The sequence below is a fragment of the Gossypium raimondii genome, chromosome 1 (assembly GCF_025698545.1).
Source record: "Gossypium raimondii isolate GPD5lz chromosome 1, ASM2569854v1, whole genome shotgun sequence".
NCBI classification, from domain to species: Eukaryota; Viridiplantae; Streptophyta; class Magnoliopsida; order Malvales; family Malvaceae; genus Gossypium; species Gossypium raimondii.
In genome coordinates, this window is record NC_068565.1 from 11,214,853 (window position 1) to 11,240,432 (window position 25,580).

The 25,580-nt window shown below is 32.7% G+C and overlaps 2 protein-coding genes across 2 annotated transcripts; both read left to right on the forward strand.

Annotated features, from left to right (window-relative positions):
- The first annotated feature begins 3,920 nt into the window (after window positions 1-3,920).
- On the forward strand, window positions 3,921-10,723 carry LOC105782322 (uridine kinase-like protein 3). Its single transcript, XM_012607009.2, has 14 exons — window positions 3,921-4,817; window positions 5,224-5,315; window positions 5,839-5,908; window positions 6,309-6,427; window positions 6,792-6,888; window positions 7,365-7,444; window positions 7,713-7,907; window positions 8,038-8,121; window positions 8,237-8,297; window positions 8,622-8,682; window positions 9,353-9,446; window positions 9,533-9,605; window positions 9,923-10,005; window positions 10,112-10,723. Exons 1-14 carry the CDS (start codon window positions 4,667-4,669, stop codon window positions 10,307-10,309), a joined length of 1,458 nt encoding a protein of 485 aa, XP_012462463.1. The 5' UTR covers window positions 3,921-4,666; the 3' UTR covers window positions 10,310-10,723.
- A 2,337-nt stretch (window positions 10,724-13,060) lies between these two features.
- On the forward strand, window positions 13,061-14,872 carry LOC105786782 (serine/threonine-protein phosphatase 7 long form homolog). Its single transcript, XM_052627775.1, has 3 exons — window positions 13,061-13,757; window positions 13,843-13,924; window positions 14,022-14,872. The coding sequence occupies exons 1-3, from the start codon at window positions 13,483-13,485 to the stop codon at window positions 14,265-14,267; spliced, it is 603 nt and encodes a 200-aa protein (XP_052483735.1). The 5' UTR covers window positions 13,061-13,482; the 3' UTR covers window positions 14,268-14,872.
- Window positions 14,873-25,580: the final 10,708 nt, after the last annotated feature.

Sequence of the window (25,580 nt, forward strand, 5' to 3'; positions counted from 1 at the left end):
GTCAAGATGACTCCATCAAAATAAACGCATACAAAAAACTTAGCATCCATCTTCAATATTTAATCTGTCAAAAAATAAATAAAATCTCATAAAAAATCTCAAACGGTAAATAAATTACTTAAAAAATTAATGTTTCAATATGCAATTTTGTACATGAAAAACGTTTAACCACTAATCCTAATAACTAACACAATAATAATATTAATAATTTTATACTCAAAATAATACTAACTAAAATTATTAATTAGGTTTTACTAAAATAATAACTAACTAACTATAATAATACTAGTTTTTACTAACTAGTTTATTTTGGTAAATAAAATAATAACTAACCATAATAATAAAACTAGTTTTTACTAACTAGTTTATTTTGGTAAATAAAATAATAACTAACCATAATAATAATACTAGTTTTTACTAACAATAATACTAAGTAACATCTTAATAATAATAATAATAATAATAATAATAATAATAATAATAATAATAATAATAATAATAATAATAATACGAACTAAAACTATCAATTTGAGTTTTATTAATCTTAATAACTAAACTAAAATAAAAATAATACAAATTATACAAAACAATAACAACAAGATAATCAATTATTTTTAAAAAAATACCTTCTTTTTCTCTTCTCTTTCTCCCTTTTTCTCTTTTTTTCCGCAACACCTCTTCTTCCTCTTCTTTTTCTTCTTATTTTTCTCCCTTCAGCTGGATAGAGCTCGTATTTATAACACGAGTAGTCCCGCTTAATCAAGATGGCACCATTGGTGCCGCTTAATCAAGATGGCACCATCGGTGCCGTAATCGATTAGGCACCTTTGGTGCCGCCAATCAAAACCCTCCACCAAGGTCTTGTCAAATCGGTATGACTTTTTTTGTTTTTATTTTGATATATTTTGGTAAATAAAAAATTATAATATTTTGGATATTTTTATTTTTATAATAATTTAGTAAAAACTCATTTTCCTACATTTCTATTTACCAAATTAGATGACAGGAAAAAAATATCAAATTTATTTATTTATTTATTTAAGAGGTGCCACTTGATACATTAGCAATATCAATTAAAAATATTTTTTCTTTCAACTTTTTTTCTTGTCAAACTTTTTTCTAAAGTTCATTAATACCACTAATGTGTCAGGCGGCATCTAAAGTTACTGTAACAAATATTCTATTTTCGTAATTAATTTGTTCTCACCTATTTTTATATTTAATTTTCTTTAATATTTTATTCATAAAAAAAACCAAATGGGGGCTGCTGATAGGTTTTGGTTTCGGCCACTGGGGCCAACTCCTTTACCAAAGTATTGATTTTAATTATCATTTTTTAAAATTTTATTTTAAAATAATTTAGTAATTATCTTTTATTGATTGTTTAAAATTTTGGACTAACATGCTGTTTTTAGAAGACTTGTGGATGGTATTGATAAAATAAAATCAAAGCACGGAAAAAGGTGTAGTTATTTAAGTAGAGAAGTCAGGAGTGGAGCCCAGAGGTGATTGGGTACTTACGTGGAAATCTAAATCTAAATTTCTATTCTAATCCAACTGCACACACACTGACAGACAGATGTCACGTGGATGCTAGGATCTCTTTCTCACTTTTTAGAAACACATTTTCTTAATTGGTAAATTATACCTAAAGTTACTTAACTATTAGTAAATTTATTTTTTGATTACACAATTTAATAAAATTATAAAATAGTCACTAAACTATTAGTCTTCATTTAAATTATTGAGCTGTTAAAATCGTTATTATATAGCCTTATCCGTTAACACTGCTTACATCAATCGAACTTGACAAATTTATAACTATGCTTTTAATTTTTAAATTCTATTTGCAGTGTACTAAATATTCACCCATTTTATAAAATGCACACTCAATTTCAATTTTCCTTATCATTTTAATTTATAATGATTTATTTTATATATTTTGATTGAAAATATTTTTTCAATTATGCCATATATATATATATATACTATTTTAGATATGGCTAACAACAACAATAATGCATATTGTTGGTGGACATCTTTTCTTTAATTTAATATATATACATATATCCTCTTTATACATAAATTGTTGAATTATTAGTAGTAGGACATCATATTGAGAAAGTTATGGAGGATTAAATTTTAATTATGAAAATTTAAAAGGATTAAATTAATATTTTATTATTTTGAGGATTAAAGTATAATTTTATTATTGTATATAATTTCAAAATTTTTAAGAGGTGATTAAAATTCTTGTGAAATATCCGTTTGACAAGGACTCAAACTATATTATCTCATCTCTACTTATAATATTATATAATTTTTTACCATTTTATGTATTAATATTTGATATTCTATGAAATTTTATTCCGATAAAAAATATTAAATGTCTATTTTTAATACTTGTTTTACTTATTTATTTAATACATTCTAAAGTCTAAATTTGTGAAATCTGAAATTTTACCAATAGTATATTATTTATCAAATCATTTTGTATACATATAAGCTAAAAGATTTTAGGACTTATTTATATATATATATATATATATTTGTTTGACGATAGCCACATATCTCTTTAGCTAAAAGAAAATGAAAAGAAATTGTGTAAATAAATAATAGGAGTATAATAAAAATGTGAAATTGGTGAGTTTACCTATCATTGTCCATTTGAAGTGAAATACAAAGTTCAAAAATAAAATCCAATACAATAAAAGGGTAAATATAGTGTATTTTTTATTTCATAAATAATTTTAAAATTTATCATGTATTTTTAATATTTTGTTATATTTCTATAGGGCACTTGTCAACGTTTGGTCTTATTTGTGGAGTCTAAAGATTCCATTGACAATGTACTAAAATATTTTCCCACAATGGAACTAACTATTATTTTTTAAATTAAAGTATTCAAGGAATTGTCATTTTCAATACTTTTGTGCAAAGTTCGAATTTGAATTCTCTTTCTTAAATATAATATATTTTATCATTACCTTCAATTTAATATTCTTAATTCTTTAAAAACAATCAATTGAGTCTTAACTTGAGTGGCATAGGCATTGTTGTCAATGTAGGAGGATGTGGGTTAGGGAGGAGTTATGGGTAGTTCTAGGCATGGTGTCAAAAGAGCATATATTTTAAGAATAAAATAAACAAGGTTAAATTTTGCTATTAGTCCCTCTACTTCACAAAATTTATAGATTTAGTCCTTATACTTTATTTTGATCAATTTTAGTTCTTGTACTCTTTGAAATTTGAAATTTTAATCTTGACCCAAACAATACTAGTTAAATCTATTTGGTTAATTTCAATTACATGTCCTATGCGTACAGTTGTAGATTTAGTTCATATTCTCTAATTGCATCATTCTAAGTCTCTATATTTTTTCAAAAATTGAAATTTCAGTTTTGACGCAATAAGTCGTCGTTAATCATTAATTGAATTTTAGTAAATAATATGTGAAAATAACAAATTGATATGGCGTTGCACTTTTAATAATATGTTCGCGCATCATCTTTGGAAACAACAAAACTAAATTTAATGAATTTAACAATTATCGTTTGGTAAGGACTGAAATTTTAAAAATTGAAAAGTATAAGGACTAAAAATACCAAATTAAAGTACATAAACTAAATCCGCAAGTTTTGTAAAGTACAGGGACTAATAGCAGAATTTAACCAATAAATGAAATGCTTATTTTACAGGAGGCTTAGGTCTCCCTCACTCTTAAACTGTATAAATACCTCGAAACCAATCCTCTCCGTTTTACCCACCCCTTTCTCTCGCTCCTCAAAAATATAGAAAAAAATTCGATATTTTTCTTAATCAGGTAATTTAACTCAATGTTCCTCATTAAATTACTATTTAAGCTTTTTTTTTCTTTTTGCATTAGCTGATGTGAGAATTAGTAGTCTTTGCTTAATTCAATATTAAATTGTTTTTTGTTTTTTTTTCCGGGTATTTTTAATTCTTCCCAAAAGTGTTAGATTTATTTTTTACGTGTGCTTTTTCATTGGTGATTTTGAAGGGAGTAGATAGATTTTAGCTTCAGATTATTGGATTATTATGTTATAATTGGGAGCTAATACCAGTTCATATCTTGGTAATTTTCACTTGAATGCTGCTGAGTATTACTCTATTTTGTTGTATGAGAGGTTTGATTCACGTGGCTTACCAAAAAGTCGGTGCTTGTTTCTCGATGTTTGTGATTGACTGGAAGTACTTGGACATATGCTTTTGTTGTGTTAGTTTGCAGCAATCAGTTCAGTTGAGTGTGATCGGTAATGTGGAAAAATGGAGAAAGAAAGGAACTTTACTGGACTAGTTTCCACCATGATTCTACTTCTTAATGAATATTCTGTGATGGGATCGCAATGTGCATGAATCTTTTCTCTTTTTAAGTTGGTTGAAGTTGAATTGTAATCGTAAAATCGAAAAAAAAGGGACAACTTTTATGGGATTTGGTAATAAGCAGAGAACTTTGCTTTCCTGTGAAGTGAAGGGGATTGCTGCATCTATGAATGTTTTCTTTCTTCTTGGAAGGGAAGAGAAAATTTACTAAGACATGAATCAATCAAGCGGGTGTCCATTCAGGATTTAACTTCTATCTTATTTTTATGATCTCATTTATTTGTTTTCTTAACTTGTAAGTTTTATGTATAGGTCTTAGCATATGGGTTCTAACTCAGTTGAGGATATGATAGAAGCCTCATCTGGGGTCCACTTTTCTGGATTCCATATGGATGGTTTGGAGTCAAAAATTATTGAGAAGCCTACAACCTCACCGGGTGCTGAAAATGTGCATAAACAACCTTTTATTATTGGTAAGTTTGAACAAGAGTAGGGTTGTTAACCTGTTACTTGCATCGTGTTTTGGATGAAATAATGATCAAAATTAGTTAGTGAAAAAGTTTGGATAAGAATGCTGACTTGACGGCAATCCAGGCTCTTTTTCCTTTTTCCTTGAAGAAGAATTGCCATAATATAATATTTTACCACATAATGGATCTTTTCGGTTCACTGTGCTTGAGACACAAGCGTTGTTTGTATAATGTACTTTTCTACAATTTTGTTTGAATTATAGTTAAGAAACTACGTTCAGGCACTGAACTAAATACTTATTTGGTACTAGTTCTGTTATTAAATTGGTTTCTTTCAACTATATTATGAATTCTTTTGTCTTTCTGATTTTCACTTTTATCCAACTTTGGCTATTATTTTGTGGGCCAGGAGTTGCTGGGGGAGCAGCATCAGGTAAGACTACAGTCTGCGATATGATTATTCAGCAACTTCATGATCAGCGTGTAGTATTAGTTAATCAGGTAATCAGTCTTCTCTTAGTTTCAAGTCTGGATTTTATTAAGGGTTATTTAGAGAAAAGAATCTTAAAAGTAAACTTGTAACTAACATGAATTTTCAAAGCTGAATAGTTAAAGCTCTAGAAAATGTATGAAATTTGAAATGCAGTCTTCCCCTCTCTCCTGTTTTGAAATTCATTTTCCACTGAAGTTCACTTTAAACTTGGGTTTATGAATGTTTACTCAGTCCATTGGTTCTTTGATTAACCTAGCTATGAGGGTGAGAATGGATCATTGGCTTCCTTCCATTATTGTTTTTTCCTGTCTTAAATTGGTTATGCATTAATCGATTATGAATTTGTTGGTCATTATTCATAAAAAGAAAAGGAAGAGAGGGTAGGCATTTGTCATTTGAACATCATTTGCAGAAGGAAATTGTTCAACATTTTGATCTGACCACTTCTGTAGCTTTCTTTTTCTGCACTGCTAAAAACAATTAGTCTCCTCTCTCCTGCTGGTTAGAGTTTTAATCTGAAAAATGTGCCAGGATTCCTTTTATCACAATCTCACTGAAGAGGAACTTGCTAGGGTTCATGAATACAACTTTGACCATCCTGGTGAGAATATTTCTATAATAGAGATCCAAAATATTAAGAAACCCATGACATGCTGGATCGTTGTGCTTATTATTTGACAAAAACTCATACTCTCTCTCTTTCATCACTACTTAATTGTTCAACAAGTGTTTTCTATGAACTGTCTTGGTAACAAGGGCACTGTCTGAATTTAGTTTTTCTTATTCTGAACTTTTAGACATTTGATATTTTGCACATCTGGTAAATTTTGAAGTATTTAATATTTTCTGAGAGCATTTGAGTACTATTAACGGGCAAATGTCAAAAGGCATGTTTTCACTAATTGATCTTTAGGAGATGTGAATGTTTTATGTGAAAGACGTTTGGTTCCACCATATGTTTTCTTTGAATTTTAATGATACAGTACTGTTCCTTTCTGCAGATGCATTTGACACAGAGAAATTATTAGATTCTATAGAAAACTTGAGGCATGACCGAGCAGTAGATATTCCAAACTATGATTTCAAGAGTTATAAAAGTAATGCTTTTCCTGCAAGAAGGGTAAGGTCTCACAATGTTCAAATGTATGTTAATATGACATGGACCCATGTTATTATATCTTTGATACAGGCACTTTTTGGTTCAAGGGTTCCCTAAATCATTTTCAATGCAGTACACCGAGTCCAATTATTAAAACATCTTTCGCCTTCTTAATCACCTAGAATTCAATTATAATTGTATATATGTACAATGTCCTAGCTGTTAATGTCTTCTTACAATTCCTTATAACCGGTAGACATGTCTTTCTACAACCCTTTTGATTGCTTTTTTTTTTCTTTTCACAAAGGAACTGTAGTAATAAATTTCAACTGATATTTGTTATTTTCTTGACTTTTAGAAACTCATTGTGATAAAGTTTCTGCAGGTTAATCCTTCAGATGTTATAATTTTGGAAGGGATACTCATTTTTCATGACCCTCGTGTGCGAGAGTTGATGAACATGAAGATATTTGTTGATACAGGTTAAAAGTTAAACGTTTATTTCAGTTCTTTGGCTGATCCTATTTATTTGCATGCTGCTTATAGCTGGCATGAAACTTTACTGTTACCTAAATTCTGTTGTAGATGATGAACTGATGAAACGGTGCTATTATAATGTTGATTGTGTTATGGTAATTTGTTTTCTAACTCCCCAATATTGCTATTCCTTTTAAAGATCTGTAGCTGCCTATTGCTAGGGACATTTTAGATTGGTTGTACTGCATTTTGTCAATATGCATCATTAGATTACCAAACTGTTTTGGTTGCGTGCTATTCTTAATACGGATGCAATAATAGTTACTACTAAGAAAAGGAAATCAGTGATGACTTATTTATTATTTATTGCTGAAAGCTTCAAGTGAATAACTTGCATATATTGGAGAATGTATCCTTCATGTTGCTTCATTGGTGTTACTAAGTTGGGCTGTCACTTCACATTGTAAAATTTTCAGTGCAGATGCTGATGTACGTCTGGCTAGAAGAATAAGGCGTGATACTGTTGACAAAGGAAGAGATATCGGTGCAGTCCTTGATCAGGTCTAACTTTTCTTCACCACTCACATGCTCATGATAAATTGGCTTAAGGTTTTTGAATCATGTTGTGTTCTCTCTCCCACTAGAAAAAATAAACTGCAGCATCACTGCATTATGAAGCTTGGATTTGATTTGTTTCCTCAATGCAAGAAATATTGGGCTCAATAATTTATGATCTTTTATAGTCTCATTTACTAACCTTTCAGCTTTCTCTTCTTTTGGAGGTGCTTCCTTTCAGCTGATATTTATATGCAGTTAACTTTTAATGCAGTATTCAAAGTTTGTGAAGCCTGCCTTTGATGACTTTATACTTCCAACAAAGAAGTATGCAGATATTATCATTCCCCGTGGGGGAGATAATCATGTAGCAATTGATTTGATTGTGCAACATATCAGGACAAAGCTTGGACAGCATGATCTTTGTAAAATCTACTCAAATTTATATGTCATTCAATCAACTTTTCAGGTATAACACTTTTGTTTCCTTCAATTAACTAAGGGTGAACTATTTGTTCTGCATGTATTGAGCTCCAATAGCTACTTGAAAAAGATCAATGTACATTTGTTAAACGAACATGATCTTTTTATTTATGTAGATACGGGGCATGCATACCCTCATTCGTGATTCTCTAACAACAAAACATGACTTCGTTTTTTACTCTGATCGGTTGATTCGTCTGGTGGGTATATTTTGGATTAGATGCAATATTTATCTTTTGGTTTCCTTTGCATGTTAATTAATGCAACAAAAATTCCCCCTTAGGTTTCTCAGTCATTTAAGATAATCTTTTCTAGGTTGTTGAACATGGGCTGGGACATCTGCCTTTTACAGAAAAGCAAGTGATCACTCCAACTGGTTAGTTGATGTTACTTCGTCTAGTCCGGGCATTATATGAAGTATTATCGGGGTTATCTATCACATCATTATTATGTTTTTATCACATCCTTATTACACTTTATTAAGGTTATGTCTGTCAGATATAGTTGTATAGATTTGTTATCTGACATCATCTGGTTCTAATGCTCTCTGGAATTGAGTTTTCTACTTTCTAAAAGCATTTAGCATGTACGATTGCTAATTGCTTCTTTAATGTTCTAAGTTGTCATGGTTCTTAATTTCATTTGCTTATACAGTGCTACTTAGTCATAATTATTAATATTGTTGTTATTGTGGATGCAGGGTCTGTATATACAGGTGTGGATTTCTGTAAGAGGTTATGTGGTGTTTCGGTTATTAGGAGGTACAACTCTGGTCTCAAATCTTAAGGAACTGGATCAATAATGTTGAGAATCTTTGATTTATTTGACAGCATTGAATGGCTAATCTTTAGGGATTATAGCTGATTTTTAGAGATTCTAATTAGAGAAATTCTTTCCTTACATGATTCAATGCTTCATGTATATATATCTGTACATATTTCTAAGAAATACATAGTTTTGAGTGAGTTTTTCCTCAATATATTAGAGTATTCATCTCTGATTTCATCAAATAATTGCATGGTTTCCTTGATTTAAAACTTTCTTGGGGATATTTGAAGGAGGCGGGACGTTTCTAAAGAGTTAAATCATAGGGAGTGATGGTCAGAAATTAATCAATGACGACTTAAGTGGTCGAATATTTATTTCTATTGCTGATGTCATAAGAATAAACCAAAGATACTTTCGGTATGCCATGGACATGTGAACTTAAAATTAATACGACTTAGCTTACCATGGTTAAGTAGGTGTGAGTTGGAAGATGTTTCAGATAGCTCTAGACCAATAGGGAAGGTGGTTGAGTGACTGCAATTGCTTTTCCAATAAAATTTGAATTTGTCATGGTTGTTAACTTATTGATACTATTACCACACTATCCATGCACACTATTTTAAACCATTAGCTACCGATCTCTTGAAACTAAACTAATACTAGTGGTGAGAGTATGGAGAATGCGTTGCGAGCATGCTGCAAAGGTATCAAGATTGGCAAAATTCTTATTCACAGGGAAGGTGACAATGGTCAGCAGGTTTGTAAACACAACTACTTTCCATATAAAGTTGTGTTTTTTGCCTCCATTCTCACTTCTTCATTCATGCTTCGATGATTGAATAGCTTATTTATGAAAAACTACCGCAAGACATCTCAGAGAGGCATGTACTGCTACTGGATCCTATCCTAGGCACAGGTGCGTTTCTATTCATGGTTGATAATCATCTTCTGTTTGCTTTCATTTTCAAGTATCGTTTGGTTCACATACAGATTGTGGGCTGAGCTGGGTTGGTATTTATGCACCAGATGAAAAATCTCGGGATTGTCGTCATGGTCCTGAGTCATCCCATGTGTTCTAACCTAGAACTGTAATCCCATTTGGGACATTGTTAAGTTTTTCTTGCTTAATAACTTTAGCCACAGAGTCTAAGAGCTAGTAGTTTGTTTTGGACATTTTTATTCAACTCAATATCATAATCTTGTGGTTTTAAGATGTTACAAACTTTTCTACAGGCAATTCAGCTGTTCAAGCTATTTCCTTGCTTATAAAAAAGGGTGTACCAGAGTCCAACATCATATTTCTCAATCTCATATCTGTAAGCTATTGTTGGTACAAGCCGTCGTGAATGGATTAGTATCTCGCTTATAGCTTTCTTCTCTTAAGCAATTCCTGTTTAAATTTACTATCATCTTGCTGGCCAGGCACCTCAGGGTGTACATGTGGTGTGCAAAAGCTTCCCAAGATTAAAGATTGTAACGTCTGAGATTGAAATTGGTTTAAATGAAGATTTCCGAGTTGTCCCTGGTATGGGTGAGTTTGGAGACCGATATTTTGGAACAGATGATGATGATAACCTGCACGCGGTGGCCCCTATGCAATTGTCCAATCAGAGCCGCTGAAATTTCAATACCAAGATGATATACTGCCTCAACTGGAGGGTTCAGCTAAGTATGTTTTAGTCATAATGAACTTGGAAACAATTTTGACTTAATCAGACCTGGAGTTCCCATAGTTGAATTGTTATTATTATCATTATTATTTTTTGCCTTTTTTTTTCCCCTAAAATCTTTGGAGTCACACACTAGGGCTGCCATTTACAGAATCCTTATCATCAGATGATAATACTTGAATGGTGTTATAGGGAACTAGGGGGTAGTAGCCTATTTCTTTTCTTTGATGTTATTATAGGGGACTGGGGAGTAGAGTTGCAGGCACAAGTAGTTTTATAGAATGATAATTACATGATATTTATGTGTACTTTTATAAACTCCGATAGTTGAGTTCAATATAATGAAAATCCAGACTTCTTTCAATCCGCTAATTAAGACCAAAGGCTTTCACATCAGCTATTGCTTCTGCTGACCAACAATGTACACAACCGTCCAACAACAATAATTACTAATATGAAAGTCGTCTAGTTTTATTCGTTATGTATAATTATTCCTAATTATTCCACAGAACTGCTTCACAAAAACAAAATTTATCTCAAAAGTTGTCTTCTCTATTACGTAATATTTGTTTAGATAGAAATAACAAAGGTTAGACAATAATCAGATTACTGAATGAGTGCCACGTCCAATACCATCTTTTACTTAGAACTTCGAAGGTTAGGTTGTTGATATGATGATAATTGCTAAACCCATGAAAATCTCTCGCTCGATAATACTCCACCTCGCTTCAACTCTAGGAAGACAGCTTATTTGGAAAACGCCAAACTCCTCCTATAAACCACCTTGCCAAGGATAGAGAGGAACTCATCCAAGTAAGGGTTTTTTACAATAATATCATAAAAAAAAAACAAAATATTATAATTTTTTATTTACCAAAATATTATAATTATTTCCATTATTTACCAAAATATATAAAAAAAACCAAAAAAAAAAAAAACTGCAAAAAGCTGAAAAAGCTGATCAGGCCAATGGCATTGGCGGCACCAAAGGTGCCAAAGCCATTGGCGGCACCAATGGTGCCAAAACCATTGGCGGCACCAATGCCATAATAGGGGGGGTCGGTGGTGGGGGGGGGGAGGAGAGGGAAAGAAAGAAAGAAAGAAAGGAAGGAAGGAGAGGAAAGAAAGAAAAAGAAGGAAAGAAAAGGAAAGGAGAAGAGAAAAAAAAAGGAAAGAAGAAAAAGAGGAAAGGAGAAGAAAAAAGAAAGAAAAGGAAAGGAGAAGAGAAAAAAAGATGAAGAAGAGGGAAGGAAGGAAGGAAAAAAAAAAAAAAAAGTAATTTTTTATAAATTTAATTTTTGTAAAATTTGGGTGTTAAAATTTATGTTATGTACATTGTACGTATTTTGTTATTTTATTTAGCATATATATTTTATGAAATATATTTAGAATGAAAAATTAATGGTATGTACATTGTATGTTGATTAGAGATTTTTATGAAATTTACCTAGGAAGTTGAAATTAGTTATTTTAAGAAAATAGCATTAAAAGTAAAATAATAAAGAAATATGTTTAAGAAAACATAAAATACGAAAAGAAAAAACGAAAATTGTATATTCACGAAAATAATAAAATGCGAAAAATGTACATGTAATAAATTTCAAACATAATAAATTGAAATAATGTAAAATTATAAAATTAAAAATTACGATATTTTTAAAATAATAAAATGTGGATAAAAAATACGAACAAATGGTCAAGTAAGAGTGTATTAGTAATTTTTAAAAAATTCAGAAATAATTAATACAAATAATTGAAACAAAATGTACTGAAAATAATATATTTTATTTAAAGTAATAAAAATCGGAAAATAATAATACGAGCAAAGGGCAGGGAAAAGGGTTTTTTTCGGGTTTTTTACCAAAATATTAGAAAAAAATAAAAAAATACCAAAATATTATAAACATTTTTTTATTTACCAAAATAATAGAGGAAAAAAAGAGGGTGATGGAGGGGAATAAAAAAGCGACACCAATGGAGAGGAATAAAAAGACGGCACCAATATGTGGCTAATTGCCTTTTAATCCCTCCTTATTTATTATTTTCTTTTATTCCCCTTCAAGACACTAAATTAATAAATTTCAAACATTATGCACTGAAATAATGTAAAATTATAAAAGATTAAGTTTATGAGATTTTTAAAATAATAAAATACGGAGAAAAAATAAAACAAATGGTCAAGTAAGAGTGTATTACTAACTTTTTAAAATTCAGAAATAATTAATACAAAATATTTCAAAGAAAATGTATGAAATAATATAAAATAATAAAATACGAGAATAATATATTTTTATTTAAAGTAATAAAAATCGAGAAAATAATACGAGCAAAGGGCAGGGGTAAGGGTTATTTTCTTACACCAAACTAATTTCAAACATTATGCACTGAAATAATGTAAAATTATAAAATTAGAAATTATGAAATTTTTTAAAGGAATAAAATGCGGAGAAAAAAATATGAATAAATGACCGAAGTAAGATTTTTTTACTAAATTTTTTTCAACTTGCAGGCATCGCAATGGCTGGATTGATTAGAAACGATGAACACATATCTGATGCAGCTAATAACGAGGTATGATTTTTTATTTGTTAATCACGAGTTCTATTTATTTAAAAAGGATATACACAGTATATACAAATAAATTATGTTATCGTAATATTTTTCTGTAATTTAACACTATCAGGACTCGTTCCGAGTATTAATGGACCGTGTGAGTGTTTTAAAGAAAGCTCCGGATGCACGATTGATGGCGTACTTGGAGCTAGCCGGATTTGGGTCAGTAGTATTGATCCGGTCCTCCGACTTGCGCTTTGATTTATTATCTGCGCTAGTGGAGCGGTGGCGCCCGGAGACCCACACTTTCCATTTTCCTTGCGGGGAGTGCACGGTTACCTTGGAGGATGTTGCATTGCAGCTTGGGCTCCCAATTGACGGGAGTCCCGTAACGGGAGTATCTTCATTTACGGATCCGACTGCACTTTGTTATCAGCTCCTAGGAGACTCGCCAGGGGACGATGAGTCATATTTTTCCGGCATAAAATTTACATGGCTGAAAGCCAAAATTGGACAATTATCAGCGACTGCCACTGAAGGTGAGTTGATTGCGTTGCTCGAGCGTACATCATGCATATGCTAGGGGCAGTACTCATGCCTGATGCAAACGGCGACAGTGTGCATTTTATGTACTTGCCCCTGCTAGTTGATTTTTCCACTGCTAGGTCGTATAGCTGTGGTTCTGCCGTCCTAGCAATGTTGTACCGGGAGCTTTGTCGGGCGACAAAGCCGTATGTGCGCGACATCGGCGGATGCCTCATACTGCTGCAGTCCTGGGCGCTTTATCGGCTTCAGTTTTTAGCATTCGTTAGTCACCAACCGTATCTGTATCCACTGCCACTCAGGTTATAAAATATAAATTGTCATTATTTGTAGTCATAATATATTGACTAATGTTACCAACCCTAAACCCTATAATATTTTTTGTAGGTGGACTGCTCATCCAGGCATCGGGAAGTTGTATGATGTCCCAATATACCACCTCATGATTGAACAACATGCCCGGGAAGAGGTAATCTGCTATTCTAATATTCATGACATCTATTCTATTTTTATATCTTACTCACATGTTATGGCTCTAACTCGTTACAATGTTATTAATCATGCAGTTTATATGGATGCCATACCGGAGGCCGGAAATTACAAATGTTGTACCCTCGTCTGCATACGTTGATTCCCACATATGGTGCACTAAAGCACCAATTATCAATTTCAACGTAGTCGAGTGGTATCACAGAGACCGGGTGCTACGGCAATTTGGATGCATCCAACCTATCCCGGAGCCGCCGTGCCAGTTGGGGGAAGTTCACGGCATGACAAATAGAGGAAGATTTCAATTGGATTGGGGAATTTAGCACCGAAAATTTGTGGCATTGTGGAACGATAGATTACGTCGAGTACCTCAGATGGTTATGGTTACCGACCCGCAACCATCATTAGAATATATACAATGGTATTATGGTTGCGGGAAGCCATATTTACTTGGAGGCCAATTGACTGTAATCCCCTGGCACGTGCAGTAAGTTGGGGGATCAGACGCAGGGATTTCGGTGGATTCGGATCTGATGGCATATTATCCTCCACAACTAGCAGAGCCGAGCAGGAGCCCCAGCCAGATCCCGAACAGTTAGGGTCAAATGTGGATTCACATGGCTATCGTCCGGATTTGGCGGTCGGACACTATTTTCTGAGCTTCGCAGAGGGTGAAAACGCCTACGAGTATGAACTGTTTGGATCCTACCCGCCGCAGTACGGTATGCCCGGCCCGTCCGACCCGTATCCGCAGCACCATGGGACTCATTCCGGTTCAAGTTCGTCGGTAGCGAACGAGCCACAGGACTTTTCCTCTATGTGCGCCACACCCCCACCTGCGCCGGATGATAATGTTGGTCGTCGCCTAGGACGTGATCGTCGACCTCCGCGTAGGTATACCCCCAGGACAACACCATCGAACCATCAATTTTAGGGGTTTAATGCACTTTTTGTATAAATTTAATATTTCTAATTTAATTTTTTCTTACTTTTGGTTTTTTTTGTATGAATAGAAATTATTTTATTTATTCTTAGCATTAAAGCTGAATCCAATTATGAATGCCTCAATTTTCGATATAATTTTAAGCGTTCCAAATGCGCACATGGTATTTTATAACTTAATTTGAATACAATTTGGATACAATTTAAGCGTAAGCATAAGCCGAATAATAAAAATTATTTCAAATCAATTATACTTTTTATAACAATATGCATAAAAATTTTACAGCATTGGGTCAATTCCGACTCGATCCGGACGACTGTCCAACATGAAAGTTTCGGTTAGGGCATTTATTTCGACTATGACCAATTAACTTGCATATTCCACAACGCTTTCCGTCTGATTTCTCCCTAATGTCCATCTCATTACGGAGTCTGCTTGACTGCGGACGACCCCTTGGATTCCTCCATAGCCCTCTGTCTGGGAGAAGCTTGAAAGTCATCGGCGGCACCTCCTACGTAGATAGGTTAGGCAGGACGGGGAACTCATTCTCCCAGACACGCAATGTGCGCTCCAGCGTGTACACATCATCGACATATTGTTTAGCATCAAGGTTGACTCTAGCACACGCTGCCACAACATGCGCACAGGGATAATGAAGTGTTTCAAACCTCTTGCACTCGCACCGTCTATTCCAGAGATCAACTCCGTATGACCTAGTTGGTATACCAGGTCGACGACTGATGGTCTTAGTAACTCGAAATGTTTCCAGTCGTCGTGAATATATTTCCACGTTCATTGACCTCCCCAACCGACGGTTTACGACCATTGCATCCCTGACATGTTTGACAAACACATGTCCCGTCTGAATCTGGTCGACTTGCTGCTGACCCATTCTTGGCATCAAAGTAGCCAGCCTGTTGAAAGTAGCAGAAAATACCGATACAATCGGAAGATGACGTGTTTTCAACAAGACCATTGCATCCCCTCCACTAAGTTTGTGGTCATTTGGCCATAACGAAAGCCCTCGTCAAAACTTTGAGCCCATTGCCACGGCTCCATTGTGCCCAACCATTTTCGGAAAGATGTGTTTGTCTGCCCCTCCATGTCACTCTCAAGTCAGATCATTCTTTGCCGGAAAATATGTGGCTCTAACTCGTACGCTGCATATGTATTAAGTAAAAATAAGTTCTAGTAAGTCGATAACATCAAACATTACAACTTATATTGAAAAGATAAGGTTATCATTTACCCATTGCCACGACTTGTCTCTTCCATCTGCATTCTTATAATCTTTATGGAAGTTAGACGCAATGTGACGAATGCAGTAAACGGATCTCCACGGCACACCGGAACGCCTAATAGCTGCAATTAAACCCTTCCCTCTATCGGAGATGATGCAAATGTTATCGTTCCTAATAACATACCTCCGCAGATTTGTGAGGAAGAATTCCCAAGACTCCATGTTCTCTTTATCTACGATAGCAAATGCTATCGGGAGTATGTTTCTGTTACCGTCTTGAGCAACTGCAACAAGTAGGATCTGTGTATATTTTCCATATAGCCAGGTTCCATCCACCTGCACAAGTGGCTTGCAGTGGGGAAATGCCCGCACACATGGATCGAACGTCCAGAACATCCGATGTAAAATCCTCTTTGTCGGCTGTAACTGGTCATCCAGGCCGTAATATGGCCTTGTCTGTAACTCAATCATAGTCCTCGGTACGTACTCCCGCATAGCAGCTATTCAACCTTGAAGCTCGTTATACGACGAATCGTAATCCCCATACAGTTGCTCTATCGCCATCTGTTTAGCTATCCATGCCTTCCGATATGAGACTCGATACTGGAATCGTGCTTGCATTTCGCAATCGCATACAAAACTTTAATGGTCAACATGTCCTTCACCATTGGCATGATACACGCATACAAATAGTTTTCAATCAAGTTTTCCATGATCTTCATCATACGTGTTGATGTGCATGTATGAGGACCAACAAATTTTCGTATCTCCACATCCGAGAACTTCTAATAAATGCAACAGATACGCCAATTGCGACCTTCCGCGCCTTCCAACACTCCCCAACATATATTGTCGGAGTAGACACGGAGACTTTATAATCCATCGATATATTCATACTGTACCGTTTAATGGCATATATGCACTCTTCTTTACAGCTGAATCTCTGGCCTATGAATAACTCCTCATCATCAGATGTTACGGCCAGCCCGCGAGGATGAACTATTTTAGGGTACTCCGTGAACTCAGCTACATACGCTGCGTCGGGGTCTATGAGCGACTTGTGTGGCCCAGGATTATTGTGTATCAAAATATGCCGTATCTGCTCCCTGACCGAAGAAGCGTTAATGCCTTCATCATCAATATCACCAAGTACATCGTCTACATCGGGATCACCGTCACTATTGACCACTTCATCCCAATGATCGCCACCACCTGCTTCTTGGCCAGCACCTTCTTCTTCACCACCAACCATATCAACATCGGGTGTAATATTCAGGTCGATACTGATCCCACCCATAGTTGATTCACTATCAACATATGATATTGGAGCCACCATCCACGGTTCTTCAACCCCGTCTTCTTCATCAGATGCATTAACATCTTCATTTTGCTTAATACCGACTAACTCAGTAAATAAGTGAATCGGTGCATTCTTCTCACTCTCATTCCCACAGTAGAGATCGACCATTGTCTCCACGTCTTCGTCATCTACAAGTTCCATTTCGACGAATTTGACCGGATTTGTCGAAACTGGGAACTTGTAGAAAATTTTTGATATCCTTCTTCTACAACGTCAAAGAATTTTTGCATTAATCCTTGCCTTCATTTCATCGAACGATACATTTCTATTAAATCTCATTGCTATTTGTTGTCGACATTCAAATACACATCCAACACTTGTTGTCAAGATGACTCCATCGAAATAAACGCATACAAGAAACTTAGCATCCATCTTCAATATTTAATCTGTCAAAAAAAAAAATCTCATAAAAATTCTCGAACGGTAAATATATTACTAATCCTAATAACTAACACAATAATAATATTAATAATTTTATACTCAAAATAATACACACTAAAATTATTAATTAGGGTTTTACTAAAATAATAACTAACTAACTATAATAATAATACTAGTTTTTACTAACTAGTTTATATTGGTAAATAAAATAATAACTAACAATAATAATAATACTAGTTTTTACTAACAATAATACTACTAAGTTACATCTTAATACATTAATAACATCTTAATACTAACAACAACGTAGTAATAATAATAATAATAATAATAATAATAATAATAATAATAATAATAATAATAATAATAATAATAATAATACTATCAATTTGATTTTATTAATCTTAATAACTAACCTAAAACAAAAATATTACAAAATATACAAAACGATAGCAACAATATAATCAATTATTTTTTAAAAAATACCTTCTTTTTCTCTTCTCTTTCTCTCTTTTTCTCTTCTTTTCCATAGCACCTCTTTTTCTTCTTTTTTTTTTCTTCTGATTTTTCTCCCTTCAGCTGGGCAGAGGTTGTGTTTATAATACGAGTAGTGCCGCCAGTGCCTTTGGCACCATTGGTGCCGCCAATGGTTTTGGCACCTTTGGTGCTGCCAATGCCATTGGCCTGATTAGGCTTTTTGCAGGTTTTTTTTTGGTTTTTTATTTTTTGATATATTTTGGTAAATAATAAAAATAATTATAATATTTTGGTAAATAAAAAAAATTATAATATTTTGGTTATTTTTTATTTTTTTATAATATTATTGTAAAAAACCCTCCAAGTAATGAGTCACTATCAAGGATCATTAGAGTTGGGCCCACAAAATCCTGAGGAAATCTACAATGAATAAAAGTATTAATCATTTTTTAGCACTAGCTTTCCATAATCATGCCTAGTTATAACTGGTCACATTAAGTTAATTCAGGCATACTCTTAAGTCTCATCATCCATCACTCTACCTCTAGACTTTTGTAGTAGGGTACCCATATAGCAGGATCCACTTCAAGCTCTTCCTCCTCTAAATGAGCTCTTCGTATTACTAAAGAGGCTCTAATCTTCTACTAAATCTTTACCAAACTTTCTCTATAGCCTTTCAAATCTCACCATAACCTTCCTAAACACTACTAGTGGTGCTCTCGGTGGTCTGCACAACCATATGAACCACTGACTAACATTTATCATCAAAATCTTATATCAACAATTGGTGCCACCTGTGGTAGGGGAGAGCAATACTCGGTTTTAACCGAAAAATTGACACAATTGATTATTTCGGATTTGATTTAGTCCTATGCAATGAATTAATTGATTTTGACCTCAATTTAATTAATTTTGTCGATTAGTTCTTAATTTTTGAATCTTGGAACCAAACTGACTCATTTTATATTATTTTTTAATTATTTAAAATATATTAATTTTTATAATATATGACAAATATATTACCATATAAACCCAACCTAATAACGCAATCACCTATGAACACAAAAATCTAATTAAACAACCCAATTAAAAAATAAAAAAATAAACAACAAACTTTTAGAAAAACCCAAATAATCAATCTAGCTCATCCTATTTCCCCCAAAAAATCCCCGATCTCGACATTTCTAACCAAAAATTCCCCTAAAACGATTGAAAAACCGTAAAACTTAAAATTGAGCTATTACCAAGGGCCAAGTTATCATTGTCAATGTTCTAGGAGAAGTTTCTTCTTCTTGCTTGGGGGTACGCCTTGCAAATTGAGAAAAACCCAAATTTGTATTTGTTCTTTCTTTTTGCTTGTGGGTTAAAACCCTAACTTGTTCTTTCTTACAAGCATCACCAAGTTTGTCTTGTTTTTTTACTATTGGTATTTAAAGCAATTGTGGGATGGTTGGATATTGGAAGTCCTTTCTAGGTTTTCTCTATACTTTTGAGGAAAAATAATTTTCTTTGTGGTTCAAGTTTACTTTAAATCTATTAACTAAAAAAAACCTAATCGAATCAATGTTAGTTTGATTTGATCGATTTTCTCAATTAAAGTCGATTGGATCGATTTTTTCATGTTAAAATTAGTTAAGTCAATTTGGAAAAAAATCGATTGATTAAACCGATTGCTCTTTCCTAACATGTGGGAAAAAAACGCAAAAAAACTTATCTCTACCTAAGGAAAACCATCACTTTTAGAACTGAAAAATCTTAGAATATACCCAAAACCAATCTCAAGTAGCCATTCCTTTCTACCAACTGTAGATATATTGATATGATATTATAATTAATGTGTAGCGATTTTAAGGATTGACTAGCATAAAATTAAGGGTGTATAATATCTTTGATATCTTTGACTTTCCTTTTTATATGTATGTCTATTAGTATATATAGGTTATGTATTAAAGTTTATACATATATTGAAATATATTCAAAACATTATTCTTTATTCTCCTCTCTATATTCCCTTCCTTTCTTTCTTTTTTCTTAAGGCTATAACAACAGTCACAAATTTCCTTCTTTTTATTTTTTATCTCTGTCTTGATTTTACATGGTATCAGAGCTAACCAAGTCTCACCGCCCTTATCATTAAGAAGCCTAGCCTTCGTTGACTTTGCGACCAAAAAATTGTCACCAAAAATTACTCTTTGTCCTACTCTCATATGCCGATGTGTGAGAGTATGTAGGCCACCCTTCCAACTACTGTTCTCCTCCACAATTCTTCCAGTCGTCCATTCACCTACGGTGGTGCCACCTACATACAAACTTAACCATAATTTCTATTTTTAATTAATTTTCTTTCTCCCTTGCTATGGATCCTTCAACTTTTACTAAAGCCATCTTCTCATTTGTAACAGCTCGTTTTAAATGAAATTAGAACAGTGGTTTCGAGACCACAAATCCGAGTTTGAAAGAAAAAATATTTTAATATTATTTTATAGTCTATAGTATGATAGGAATATTATATGAAAATTTCGTTAAGAAATTTTACCGATTACATGTTTAATTTGATAAAAAGAACTAAATTGAAAAATGTGCAAAACTTACTAATTATAAGAATTACGTGATTAAATGACTTGATTAATAAATGAGGGAGGACTTAAGGAACAACTATGCCTAAATTGATGGATGAGGTGGCATAAGTAAGAAAGAATAATAAAATAAAGCCATTAATGGAAAAATAGTAAATAAATTGAAATTAAAAACAAACAAATTGGAATTAAAAGATTTTCTAGACATTTCTTCATAAAAATTCGGCCAAGAACAACCATAGGAGAAAGGGTTAAGTTGGTCCTTCATAGTTTGGCTTCATGTGAGTTCAATTCTTACCCATTTCTTGTAATTTTTATGTTTTTGAGTTTGTTACAATTAGGTTCAACTATATCTTACCTTAGTTTTTGATTTTATTGAAAATTTTGGAAGTTTCCATTGATAATTTTATATGATTTTAGTTATTAAATGATTAATTTGAGATGTTGATGGATATTTAAAAGAATTTTATAAAGTGAATTATGATGAAATTGTGATTTAGGGACTAAATTGTAAAAATGGAATATTCATAGAAAATTTCTGAATATCATGAAATACATGGGCTGCTATGTAATATATGAAATTTGGCTAGGCTTGGAATAAGGATTAAATTGTATGAATTTCATTTACCAAGCCTAGGGGCAAAATCATAATTAATTAAAAGTATAGGGGCAAAATAATGATTTTGCCAAAAATGTGTATTGGACTGAATTGAATGTGAATTGTATTAAATTGAGCTAAATTCTTTCGTATAGATCTGGGTAAACCTGATACGGTGTTAGATCGAGGAAAAGAGAGTATCGGATTAATAACTTTTGCGTACACGAACACTTGTCGAGGTAAGTTCGTGTAATTAAATGGTATATTTATATGTTTTAAATTGAATATTATTGTGTGTGATTTGTATAAAATGCCATGTATAATATCGACCACATATTCGACAAGTACCGAGTCCCGTTTGAAACTTAAAAATTTGAAGGATACAAATGACATATCAATAGGGTTCCTGAATTGGTTGTGATCTTGCATGTGTTGCAGACACACCACAGCTCTTATGAGAGTCTCGATATTTGGCTCTCACGAGCTTCCCGATAATTGACTCTCTTGAACTTTCCGTTTATGGCTCGCATAAGCTTCCTGATTAATGGCTCTCTGGAGTTTCTCCATAATGGCTCACATAAGCTTTCCGATTACGGCTCTTATGAGCTTCCCATTACATGGATCACATGAGCTTCCTATTTAATGGCTCGAAAGAGCTTCTCGTTTATATGCTCGCATGAACATGCCTGTATATGAATTGACAGATTACAGATTTGTACACTTCGTGTGTACTACCCGTGTATCCAACTATATTTTAAATGGTTCAACGGGCAAAATTCTGATATGAGACAATATGGATTCGAGACGAATTATTACGAAAATATGATTTTAATACATGGATATTGTTGTGCTTATTACAAGGAAGCATGATAAGGAAAGTGTATGAATATAGAAAATTGATTATTGTGAGCTCATACATGTTTCTGATATTCATATGAAATACATGACTAACATGATTGTTAAGGATATGTGTTTAGGCTTTTGGCCAAGTTGCTTGGAATATGTATTGTATGCTTACCTTATTTGTAAAATAATGGTAAGTTAAATTCCATGTTATACGAACTTACTAAGCATTAAATGCTTACTCTGTTTTATTTCCCTGTTTTATAGTAATTCGGAAGCTCGTTGGGTTGGAAGCTTGGCGGAGATATCTCACACTATCCATCAGCTCATTTTGATATATATATATATATAACAAACTAAATTTTGGTTATAATGGCATCTATAGTCTAAATTTGGCCAATGATGGCATGTATGTGTTTGGTCGAAATTAGCCATTGGTATGGCTTATGATTGGTACATCTTGATATGTATATATATAAGGCCTTAACATGTTTGATGTGTATTTGAAATGGAGGAATGATGGAAATCACATAGGTATATTGATGAGTGGTTTGAGATAGTATAATTAGTAAAATATGCATATATGTGTGTATGATTATTTTAGTAACTTTGGATTATTGAACATATGTGATGATATGTTATGTATTAAGGTTGATTTTGGCTTGGATTGAAAGTCTTATTATGGCTTATGAGTGTGCAAATTGATGTGTTTAGGTTGAAATCAAAATGGGTGAGAAATGTGGCTTGGAAAATGACCTATTTTCGTCCACATGGAAAGAGACACGAGTGTGTGTCCCCTGCACCTTGGAAAAATTTTGATGTTTTCTGAAAAATTTTCTCAGCACCTGGTTTAGTCCCGACTTATTTCTAATGTGTATTTTGGGCCTCTGTAACACCCCTAATCTATATCTGTATTCGGATTAGGGTTACGAGGCATTACGAACAACACACAACTTAAGAGAGTCATTCATTACTATTCACGTTTAAGGTAATATAAACCCAATTATACAAATCATAAGTACATTTCCTTTTAATCATTCAAATAATCAAATTTTAAATGATATTAATAGATGATAATTTCCCTGTGCATACATAAAGGCATTCAAACATATATGTAACCTTAATGTCATTACCATATATCCGAACATATTTCTAACGTAACATATATTATGCATTTTAGCCTATCACTATAAACCATAATAAAAACACAAAATACAATCATAATACATCCATTTGCATGCTAATTATCATGTCAAAATTTGCACTCACACAACCAATTCACTTATTACCTATTACGGCTATTAAATTAAAACTTAAAAGTAACACAACCATTTTACCATTCAATATTAATCTAACCTTGTCATTAGAAATCATGATTATTTCTAACCATCACAAGCCAAATTTATAACCAAATAACCATGATCTTAACGTTAGCAAGCACATTTATTTTACTTATAACAAGTCGTTTATAACCGTTAACTAACATTGTTATCTATCTAAATGGTCATAAATTCAATCACCAAATATAGACAAAATTTCATACCATTCCATCCCATATCATATGCCACAAACATACTTTAAAATAAGAACATCCTGGTCAAATGTACATTATGCTTATCATTATTCCATACCAAATCATATAACAAACATCACGACATATATATACTCGAAATAAGCTTAATAACTTAAACTAGTTCATTGATTTGATCACATCGTTATAAAGATCTTAGGCTTACCAAAATAAACCATATATCTAAACTAAATTTACAAGCACACATATGCACATACCTATTATAATAATAACATTATTTTGATACTTTTAACTATCCATTTAATCTACCCGAACATACCAAATTCATAATCATCATTTACCTTTTAGATTCATACCAAAACAATCAACCAAATAACATATCTTCAACCGTTTCATTTTTCATATATTCGGTCCACAAATTCAAACTCTTATGATCAAACCAAACCACCATAAAACATATCCATAATTTACTATCACCATTCACATCTAAATAATCAATAAAAATAATGACATAACCATTACTTGACCTATGTTTCATATACCTTAAACACATATTTAAAGTGAGCACTTTCATAGTCGATTATAAACGAAGCTTGTAATCATCCATTACCGAATCATACTTTAAAACAACACAAGCATATACACAATGGAACATTTTTCTATAATAAACTCAAGTAAAAACAAATACCAAAGTGAACTAATCATAAGTCACATATCTATATAACATTACTTCATACCAAAATCAAATACTAACACACCACATAATATACACCATTACCGAAAATACATAACATAAACTTCATTAACAATCAAAACACATTTATACATCAAGATTTCCATGCATGTTTCATGATAAAAATTACTTAAACATTAGAGCTTTAGCATAAAGATTGAGTCATTTTCACATGGCTAAATATATACAAGTTTCAAGACTAACCTAAACAAATACTAGCCTATACATGCCATATGTTCAAAGTTTCAAGCTTTTAAAATACCGAAATAGAGATCGATAGTGTGATGGACTTTCTTGACAATCCTTGAGCTCGTAACTAGATTCTAAAATCTATAAAATAATGAACGAACAAACACATACAAAGTAAGCTAAATAGCTTAGTAAGTCATAAGCAAATAATTTTTTTTCAAAGAATATATATAATTTATATTCAAGTGATTAGTTCATACTTTTATGTTATACCACACTACTTACCTTTACTTCCCAATTTCATATAACTCAAACATACATTAACCATTTAATTTGAATTCACATTCAGTTTTTGCAGTATCATTTCCCTTTGTACCATTCAAAATCAAAAAGGATACTCGGATAGTTCAAAAAGCTCGTACAATGCCAACGTCCTAGATGTGGTCTTACATGTAATCAAATAACGATGCCATTGTCCCAGATAGGGTCTTACACGTAATCATATACGATGCTAATGTCTCCGACATTGTCTTACACGTAAATCTAAAATAGATGCCAACGTCCCAGACGTGGTCTTACATGATATCACATATCTGATTTCCTGTGGTTCGAACAGCTTTTGGATGTCGTAAATCAATCGAATTAAGCTCGTAACTAATTAATCTATGCTAAATTTAATTCGGCAATATAGTTATACCTATATACAATTCAATTCAACTATGTATACAATAAATACATTCAATTTAGCATCATTTATTCACTTAC

What these genes read in the sequence shown, in the direction of transcription:
- LOC105786782 (XM_052627775.1), top strand. Translation starts at nt 13,483, where the DNA reads ATGCATATGCTAGGGGCAGTACTCATGCCTGATGCAAACGGCGACAGT. An exon ending in CTGTATCCACTGCCACTCAG is followed by an intron (nt 13,758 to 13,842) that starts GTTATAAAATAT and finishes TATTTTTTGTAG; the next exon opens with GTGGACTGCTCATCCAGGCA. An exon ending in AACAACATGCCCGGGAAGAG is followed by an intron (nt 13,925 to 14,021) that starts GTAATCTGCTAT and finishes TTAATCATGCAG; the next exon opens with TTTATATGGATGCCATACCG.
- LOC105782322 (XM_012607009.2), top strand. Translation starts at nt 4,667, where the DNA reads ATGGGTTCTAACTCAGTTGAGGATATGATAGAAGCCTCATCTGGGGTC. An exon ending in TCGGTGCAGTCCTTGATCAG is followed by an intron (nt 7,445 to 7,712) that starts GTCTAACTTTTC and finishes CTTTTAATGCAG; the next exon opens with TATTCAAAGTTTGTGAAGCC. An exon ending in TATTTCTCAATCTCATATCT is followed by an intron (nt 10,006 to 10,111) that starts GTAAGCTATTGT and finishes CTTGCTGGCCAG; the next exon opens with GCACCTCAGGGTGTACATGT.